The sequence below is a fragment of the Polistes canadensis genome, unplaced genomic scaffold, assembly GCF_001313835.1.
Source record: "Polistes canadensis isolate GaletaPanama2010 unplaced genomic scaffold, ASM131383v1 scaffold_314, whole genome shotgun sequence".
NCBI classification, from domain to species: Eukaryota; Metazoa; Arthropoda; class Insecta; order Hymenoptera; family Vespidae; genus Polistes; species Polistes canadensis.
This window is the reverse complement of record NW_014569861.1, coordinates 60,198-70,712: the sequence shown is the minus strand read 5'-3', so window position 1 is coordinate 70,712 and position 10,515 is coordinate 60,198. Positions and strand designations below refer to the sequence as shown.

The following is a 10,515-nucleotide window of genomic DNA, read 5'->3' as shown; positions in this document are numbered from 1 at the left end:
GTGGACAATTAAAGCCAGTTAAGGGTAAAGCTTGTTTCAAGTTGTAATACTAAATTGTTTCATATATATCGGGTGTCGAGTCTTCCTCAATCCTGAGTATAATCTTCGTAACGAAGATTGACCAAAACCAGAGGAATACATGGTTCCTCTCGTGTAAAGGAACAGGGGTAGTCGTGATTTCGGTTTTGAAATCGATCAAGATTCAAATCTCCCTGACTGACACGGGAACGTAACAATAATATCAGAACGATAGTTGAAAGGAATTTTCTTTCTTTCGAGAAAATGGCCACATAGAGCACACGTATTTGTCTAATCACCAAAATTTATAATTAATTTAAAGATCTGGAATTAACATTCCAACCATCAGCGACTAGGAAAGAATTAGATGGCATAAATAAAGTCAGAGAGAAGAAAACTAGAACGAATGACGGCAAAATTTAAGTGTTGTGTCTCGGTAAACGATTAAGTGATAGGTGATAAATGAAAGTTTCAGGTGATACACACAGTAACTCAAGTATTATAGTTCAAGAGCCTGTGGCCGGCAGACAGCATGTATTTTACCAAACTCCAAATTTCGTTCAGTCAATTTCTCATACCTACGATACATTAGGCGGAAACTAACTAAGGTATCGTAGGTATGAGAAATTGCATGAAAGTTACCAAAATTCAAATTTCCTTCAGTCAATTTCTCATACCTATTGTACATTAGAGGGAGACTAACTAAACTTGACGGCGGTCCATGTGGCGTCACTCAGGTAGCAAAGGTACAAAATTTAGATCAACTTTAAAAGCATTTAATCAAGACTGCTATTTGGATATTTTATATATTATTTACTACTATTATAATTATTAAAAAAAATAATGGTAGTGTTTTTAGAAAATAATAGATCGGAAATAATAAATGATTAATATCGTGAGTTCGGTAATATTTTTAACACAGGAATGAGTGAGATAGGATAGAACAAATAAATCAATTAACACAATGTTACGTGGTAAAGAGCAACTTGCCTTGGTATAAAAACTCTCACGGTAATTGAGTCGAAGTGCCGGGAAAAGTGAATGCTTTATTATAGAAGAAAAAAATCATACAAATAACGAAGTGGCTTGAAAATAGATTAACGCGTTCGCAGACGTGAATGCTATAGCATTCATTTTCATTATGATGTAGAATGACATGAATGCTATAGCATTCAAATTTCAAAACCAATTATTTTGAATTTTATTTGATATACCCTTAAGTTTTTGTAGTTATTATAACTGTTAAGGTAATGACTAATTGATTCTTTAATATATGATAATCTGACTGCCCTTATAAAATGTGTTTAATCCAATTTTGGATATCACAACTAATTTAAAAATCAAATGACTGTCACTTTTTTTTCCTCACTGAAACTTTGACTATTCGCGAGCGTGTTAAAGAAAGAAATAACGCAACTACGTACCCTTAATTGCACGTTAGACAGCTCTCTTACCTTCCTTTTACACCGCAAAACGTGAATAGAACGACGTGTAGTTAGGTCCGCACTCTCCCTTAACCCTTTGGCCTATAACCACGAGTCTCGCTCGTGGTTAGGAATCTGTGCATAAAATGCCGCGTATATTATTATTTGAATCAGCGATTGGAGTTATTTCACATCGAGTATCTTTCCTTGGAATGTAAGTTTTCTGTTTTAATCAGAATTTTGTTTATATCATTTGTTTCTGACAAAATTGGATAATTTCTTTATATTGGTTCAGCTTCGTTCGTTCTTTTGAACAGCGAAATGGCACAGCGTGCAACCGAACTACTTGTTTAGTATAGTTCGTGCGATCGGCAGATGTCTTGTAGGCCAAGGGGTTAACCCATTTGCATCATGCGTCTTCTTTAGCTTTTCTGCTAACAAGGAGACCATACGGTAGTGCTCTCACGGATTTTAACGAGCTTTGGTATATTAGTAGTATACCTTTAGGGTGTTAATGTGGTAAAGTATTTGATCAAAATACGAAGCTAATTTTGAGAAAAATGCTTTTAAAATTTTGATTTTTTTGTATACATGTTTATATTATCTTTAATGCGACCGTTTATCAAGTAGCGCGCTAGCGTAAATAGTACCGTTCTAGCTTCTCGTGCTACTAGTTAATGTTCGATCCTTTATGGGGGAAATTTTTTTTAATAAATTTTTTCTATCTGTTTTTAAATTGTTTTTTCATATTTCTTAATTTTTAAATATATACAGGAAAGAGAAAATTATTTATTACAGAAAAATTAGAAATAATAAATTTTTTAACATCTTGCGTAAATAATAAAAAAAAATTTAATCCTTGAATAACAGTTAACATTTTATTTTTTAACAGGTATATTATACATGAAATAGGTAATGATTAGAATATATACGATTGTTATTTGTTAGTATATTGAAGATTTATCTATTTTCATACACCTATTAAAAAATAAAATGTAAACTGTAATTTAAGTAATCAATTTTCCTTTATTATTTGCGCAAGATGTAAAAAATTTATTATTTCTAATTTTTCTGTAATAAATAATTTTTTCTTTCCGGTATATATTTAAAAATTAAAAAATATGAAAAATCAATTTGAATATATAGAGAAAAAAATTATTAAAAAAAGACTTTCCCCATGAAAGATCTAACACTAACTAGCAGCACGAGAAGCGAGAACGTTACTACTTACGCTAGCGCAATACTTGATAAACTATCGCATTTAAGATAATATAGACATGTATACAAAAAATTAAAAATTTTAAAAGCATTTTTCTCAAAATTGGTTTCGCATTTTGATAAAATACTTTACCACGTTAACACCCTAAAGGTATACTACTAATATACCAATGCTCGTTAAAATCCGTGAGGGCACAACCGTAAGGTCTCCTTGTAAAACATCAGCGACGTTCAACTGTCGACTGTCACCGACCGAATTCTCATAGATAGAAAAACTAATACTTCTTACGCGGAATAATCCGGGTTCGGTGATAGCAGGACAGTCACAGTTCGCGGATATATCCGCGGTTGGATGCAAATGGGTTGAGAACGCACTAGCGTACACTTGTGGTGGCCACGAGGTGTAGTTTGATCCGCAATCTAATTAACAATAAGAACGCACTTTCCCTTGATCGCAGGTTGCCTCGATTTCTCGAGCATACGACCCTGTCCCCGATGTACGTAAACGCAATAGTCGGATGAAAACGCTTATTAATCGTAATCTTTGATAAATGTCAATATGGCGTAACTATCTCTTTTTCAGAACGAACTATATCTTAACCATTTGAGTGCCACGTGTCTTTGCTGTTTTCCCGTCCAAAAATGCCAAGCGGCGCGATAGCGCTTGTCTTATTCCCTCTCCAAAAATGCCAAGCGGCGCGATAGCGCTGTTTTCAGCTTTATACAGTAGCTGTAATTGTTTCAATTCAGTGTTGTTCTGTCATTTTGAGCGTGTCGCGGTTATTGGTTTCGCAGCCTAGAGCGCTGGCACTGTTCGAGGGACAGAGGAGAAGCGCAAAATCGCTCCGTGGCACTGAAACGGTTAAGCTATCCCGATTGGAACTAACCACGTATCCCTACGAGGCACATAACTCAACGCGCCATATCCCTTCCATGCACCTCGTATGCCCTTGCACGCCCACGCAACTCCACTGAAGCCACATCTACTTATAAACCAACTTCAATTCATTGCCTTAAATTCCCCGAAGCAGGCAGACACTTTTAAAAATTGCCGAATTGCAAATGTATTTTAACAAATCTGAAATTTTAACATGTTATTATTAGGAGCCTACATTTTATACCACAGACATTTTCTACAGTAATAACATCCCGGCAGACAGCGTAACAATAATATGTACCAACGTATAATGACGATAAAAATAATATAATTGAAATTTGTATTTGTATTTTTTATTCGTTTAAAGCGAAATACGATTTTAATAAAAGAAAATAATAGTTGTTTACGCAATTAAGAAATAATATATTTTTATGTCTATAACAAATATTATGTTGTTCTATCCATCAATGTCATCTTCGGAATTATTTGGATGGATTTTCATCATCCACTGAATCGGTTTCTTCAACACGTTGAGCGCATTAGGAATTCTTTAGGAAGCCCCCATCGGACCACGCGCGTTACATACGTTCGTATTAAAAAAACATTGCGTCAGTCACCGATGACTGACACTGAACTATCTGTTTAGGCCGTGTCAGTCACCGGTGACTGACGTGGAACTCAACGTATTAAAAATGAAATTCAAATTTATGAATTGAACGTGTACACGTTTCGGTACACGTTAAAATGCATTGATACGCCAAAGTGAATTTTTTAATTTGATATGTTTTCATCTAAAAGTAATTGCTGGTAAATTCATTGCTGGTGACTCATTTTTTAAAAAATATAATTTTTAAATAGTTAAAAAAGCACGTGTTCAAAATTCTTATATCTAGATACGCCTTTTTTTTAATTATAATTTTTTTTCAGTTATTTCACGTGAGGCGGTATCAATTTTTTAAAATTTGTCTGCAAAATTCACACTCATAAGAAATTAATTTATTTTTATATATCCGTGTACATAAAAACAATAATTATATCAAAAATAATGAAAATAAATTTTTGATTTATTGAATATAAATATTTATTATCTGATTGATTATTATTTATATTTTATTATCTATTATATATAATAAAGTATATATATATAATCATAATTTATTAATATAGTGTAAACAAATAATACATAGCTTAGTAAACCTCAATATTACAAAAATTCTTTTAAAAAGATTATAAAAACAACTTTTATTACTTATATTCACAAACAATCAATGTTTTTAAAGATGTTCAGTTACTTTATATCAATCACCATCGTATGTAATAAATAAAAACATGCAAAAAATTGAAGATATTATTAATTTCTTAAAACGGACACTATTTCCATACATAACAATTTTAGAGGGGCATATTATATGGGTAAAGGTGAGGATAGGTTACCGATAATTTTTAGTAGAGATTTTAATGTTAATTTCAACTGACAATCAGAAAATTCTGATGTCCTCATCAACTGTGTACGTGAAGATTTAAATGTTTTAATAAATTACGACCAAGCATTTTCTACAACCCGACATGGTACTACAATTGATGCTGTATCTATACGACATTTAGATAACATTTCCGCTAGACAATTTGTATCATATTTTAGCTACTATAAGTCTCTTGTTCCTCACATGTCCATTGAATCACAACCAGATCAACTAATAGACGAAAATTAATTCAATTTCAATATGTAGAAATTGTATATACAGTAATATTGAAGTTATTTTTAATTATGTGAATAATCAACCAGGGTTTTTATGCCACAAGGGCGTTCCCTGACGAGCCAATAAAGTATTATACTTTTTATTGGCTCCACTAAGTGTTTTATTTCTTATTTTAAATAAACCCTTTTTCTTTCTCATCATAACTTATCACAATCGCCAGAGGACTCCATGTTGGAGAAATCTGTGCACAATACAATGTATAAATAGATTAGATTATACTTAATAATTAAACCTTTATCACTTGTATTTATTATCTTAATTTTATATTATTTTATCGTCTTTTCTACAAATATAGAATATATTGACGCGTGGGATACAAATATTTGGAGTTATTTTAAAATTTTTTTTTGAGGTTATTGAAGTTATATATAATATTGTTTTGTTACGCCAAAAAAGTATAACTTCTTACGTACGTGTATACATATATACACGCGTGTTAAATCTAATATAGATTTTTAGTTTAATACTGAAGAATATTCATTTGTCAATTACATTGCTGAGAATGTAAATAAAATCAACTGTGGTATTAGCCACTTACAATGTCATTTTTATCGTAAGAAATTATAGGATAATTATGTCTTTTATGTTGTGTGTGAATATGTATTAGCTTAAGAGGTCAAATGAACGGTCCAGGGTAGTTTGTTCATTGTTAAAAGAAACTCCGATAAGATGAGCATTCTCTCATCCTTTCTCTTTTTACATTATCAGTAGCCCCTCCTCTCCGCGCACCACGTTTATCAAAAGAACATTACACCACGTCCATATCCCATTGAAGTTCGTTTGACGACGGTTTATTTGCAAAAGTTAGTGCAATATTGAGAGTACGGAAAATATAATATATAAGTGATCAAGCCTCTAAAGTGGAATAAATATCAAAGTGGTAGTTCTTCTACGTGTAAAAAATGACCAGTGATAGAAGAAAAAATCGTTTATTACTTGATAATGATATTCAAGAAATAGAAAATATGCAGACAATATTTGAATTTCAAGTTCAAATTTGTAGTGATAGTACTCAATATAAATCTCCGGAATTTGTATTACAAGGCACTGATTTACATTGTAAATGTTGTGTAATATTAAAAATCATAGATAATAATATAACTTTTTCTTTAAACATAAAAGATGATTACAAAAATTTCTATGTTGATAAACTGCAATTTAAAGAAATTTTATGGTATAATCGACAGCAAAATGTTAATGTAAGTGTAAGAATTAATAAAGAAAATCCAACATTATCGATCGAAGGATACAATAAAGGTGCATATTCGAATCAAAATTGTAAAGTAACTGTCACGTATACTACAAAAAATTATGAGAGTATAAATGACGAAAATTTAACAATGCTTTTCAATCTACAAAACATGTACGAGGACGAAAAATTTACAGACTTGAAAATAAATGTCGAGGGAGAAGAATTTTCTGCGCATAAAGCGTTACTTATCGGAAATCCTGTATTCGCATCAGTGTTACAAAATGATATGCGAGAAAGTAATGAAAACATCATTTATATCAAAGAAATGGATCCAGCGGTATTTCAGATCATATTGAGATATCTTTATCTTGGTGACACTGGCAAAATTAATTTTAAAAAACATGGAGTTGATTTTCTTATAAATTTAATAGTAGCAACGGATATGTATCAAATGAGATATTTGAATACGAGATTAATTAATGTAGCAATAAGGTATATAAACCTGAGCAATGTTATTAAACTTTTCAGACTCGCAGATAGATTTAACATTCTGGAATTAAAACAAAAGAGTATGCTCTATATAAGAAATCATCGTAAGGAAATTTGGGACTCCTTATCATTTAAAGAACTAATAAAAGAGAATCAAAAATTGACAATCGAACTCCTTTCATACGTCATGGAAAATGGTTGCCCATAATACGATCAGTTTATCATTTATTACTTTTTAATATGTTTGATTTTTTATCTAATTTAATCGCATTAAAGTTTGTAATAATAAACAACAAAATATGGCAAAAATAAATGTTTTATTAGAAAAAAAAAAAAACACACGCGTGTATGTATTTATCCACGCACGTAAGAAGTTATACTTCTTTGGCGTAACACAAAACAATATTATATATAACTTCAATAACCTCAAAATAAAATTTTAAAATAACTCCAAAAATTTGTATCCCACGCGTCAATATATTCTATATTTGTAGAAAAGACGATAAAATAATATAAAATTAAGATAATAAATACAAGTGATAAAGGTTTAATTATTAAGTATAATCTAATCTATTTATACATTGTATTGTGCACAGATTTCTCCAACATGGAGTCCTCTGGCGATTGTGATAAGTTATGATGAGGAAGAAAAAAGGTTTATTTAAAATAAGAAATAAAACACTTAGTGGAGCCAATAAAAAGTATAATACTTTATTGGCTCGTCAGGGAACGCCCTTGTGGCATAAAAACCCTGGTTGATTATTCACATAATTAAAAATAACTTCAATATTACTGTATATACAATTTCTACATATTGAAATTGAATTAATTTTCGTCTATTAGTTGATCTGGTTGTGATTCAATGGACATGTGAGGAATAAGAGACTTATGGTAGCTAAAATATGATACAAATTGTCTAGTGGAAATGTTATCTAAATGTCGTATAAATACAGCTTCAATTGTAGTACCATGTCAGATTATAGGAACTGCTTGGTCGTTTTTTATTGAAGTATTTAAATCTTTACGTAAAAAATTAAATAAAACACGTGTTGTGTATATAGAAATATCAGAATAAATATCTTGAATATAGATATCAATCCTCACTAAATTTAAAGGAAGATTTATCGACATACTTAATGCTTTTAACCCTTTGGGTATATTTGACGTCTGAGACACGTCATTCACTTTTTTCCCCTAGGAGCGAATGACGTGTATAAGACGTCAAACCAAAAATTAAACTCTTGGGTACATTTGAGGTCTGAGAGTCGTCTTTCACTTGTTTTCTATTCACCATTTCGTTTGGCAGCGATTTCTTGAAGAGATCTTAATACTACATATTTCACCAATATTTTAGAAATAAATAAATTCTTATGTAAAATGTACTACTACTCGAAGCAACCAAAATTATATCAGTTCCACATGCAAATATTTTCTCAAACAAATCCGTACCCAAAGGATTAATTTCATGCTGCTATGCGCTCGCATCGTAAATACCGGCGCTTTTCGTCTTGTTAATATTATGTCGCTGTGCACGCGTATCGTAAAGATTCACATTCATCATTTTTTCCCAAACGCGCCAAAAGAAATATAATTTCAAAAATATTGAAGGAAGATTAGACGAGGAAAAAGAAAATAAATCCGTTATGGAATTATCGTGGCGGAACGTCACAATTTCAATTATTCAAAAAGAAATCATTTTTATTTATTTGTGTTATTTTGCGTATTTTGTGTCTTTTTAATACTTATAATTATGAAAATAATATATATTCTCTCTCAAAAACAAGAAGAAAATAACAAGTATTTACAGAAAATGATTAAACTTGTTACCGTGTACTGAAAACGGTACACGTGGCCTATGACATCTCCTCATAAACAGCATGGGGGGGACCGTGTTAAACGAAACGAAGGATGATCGAGGACGAGTTTACTATTGCTTTTCCCTTCTATTATTAATATCTGTATAATTATTATATTTTGATTATTTTCATTCAAATATTATACTACAATAATTTGATAGAACTGTAAATGTCCATAATCTCTCGAATCACTAATTAATTATAATCGTATCTTGCACTATTTTTCACGTTATACTTCTAAACTCAACTATCTCTTTCCACGTCGCTTTTCTTAACGTAACATCGCATAATGCATATTGTCTCTCTCCAATCCAATCATCACTCCTCTATCCTTTCCTTAACCCCTTCACTGTCTTTGGAATCCCCACTTCGCGCTATCGAGGATAACAAGTGATCGTAAGATGACTCTGTTATTAGTCATGTACGGCATATGCACGTACGCTACATTTCCTGTAACTTTTATTCTTACACTAAATATATACATCCTTTGAATTTCTCCTATTCTCACAGTATATATACTGTATAGTATAATTGTACGATTGATCCAGCTCGAAGGACCATTTAATGTTAGGTTGATCCGACTCGCAGGACCAAGTTTACGGTTGTACGGTAGTGCTGGTTCCCACTCCCGTACTGTGCACGCCTTCGTGCACGCGCTTTCTCACTTTGCTCGGAGAAAGACTGCTATCTCTTTCCACTTCCGCGTTGTAAGGGCGGAAGGAGTTAATCCAAATAATACACTTCAATATTGTAATGAAATGAATATTTATTATTACTCGWTCACAAGAGATCATTTTGGTGGTTGGACCTTGTATAATGATCTGCGCTAAATTTGATGCTTATTACTAGTAATAACCTCGGAATTACTGACTAGCTGAACTTATGGAATGTATTTCCTTATGGATGTGATTCCGCCTGAAGAGTATGGACAACTAACTTATTTTGAGCTAAAATGTACCTGCCATTCCCCCTCTCCACGATACATCCCCCCAAAGGGCTCCGATGCGACCTTGGAGTGGGGATAGCTGATCAAATACACTACTCTCCAAGTTCTAGGAATTCGAGATAAGATGCCCTATGTGAAAGCTATATTTGTTCTTTATAATCTATGAATACTTGCCGATGCAATAGAACCCAAAGGTCCTAAATAAATACTCTCTATTTCTTTTGTAAAGTCCTCGGTCAGGGATCTTTGTAAATGTGTATCTTATCCGAATTTTCCGTTGCATAATATTACTCCTACTGTTCCGATAAATGACGGAACAATAATATTTAAATAAAAACATTACGAGTATAATAATTATACACAGATATTAATAATAACAAGAGAAAAGAGAGAGAGAGAGAGAGAGAAACAGTAAACTCAGCCTCGAWCGTACTTTTTTTTATCTACGACTCATTGCCACTCTGCTTCTGTTTTTATTCGTACTTCTACATATTTCCTATTCTTTTGTTGATCTATTGCGAAAGAATAAAACATCGTTTAACCAGTTGCCACACACTTTTAATTTGAAGATCGTGCTCAGAAACACACTTTTTTTTATTTCGGAGCGATAGGGCATGCGAAGACGCATAAAAAAAAACAATTGATATGCTGTCTGGCATACTGTATCTTTTTTTTAATATATTATTCAATAATTAACAAGTGTATGCGTTAGTACACTTCGTACTAATGCTATAC

At 31.9% G+C, this 10,515-nt stretch overlaps 1 protein-coding gene across 1 annotated transcript in view; it reads left to right on the top strand.

Moving 5' to 3' along the window:
• Positions 1-6,199: 6,199 nt before the first annotated feature.
• The window catches only part of LOC106791516 (mitochondrial amidoxime reducing component 2-like), a 10,876-nt gene continuing 6,560 nt past the window's right edge, over positions 6,200-10,515 (top strand). Inside the window, exons 1-2 of the mRNA XM_014757193.1 lie at positions 6,200-6,356; positions 6,420-6,826. Coding sequence (XP_014612679.1) covers positions 6,200-6,356; positions 6,420-6,826 — 564 coding nt within the window. The remainder of the gene's footprint in view (positions 6,357-6,419; positions 6,827-10,515) is intronic.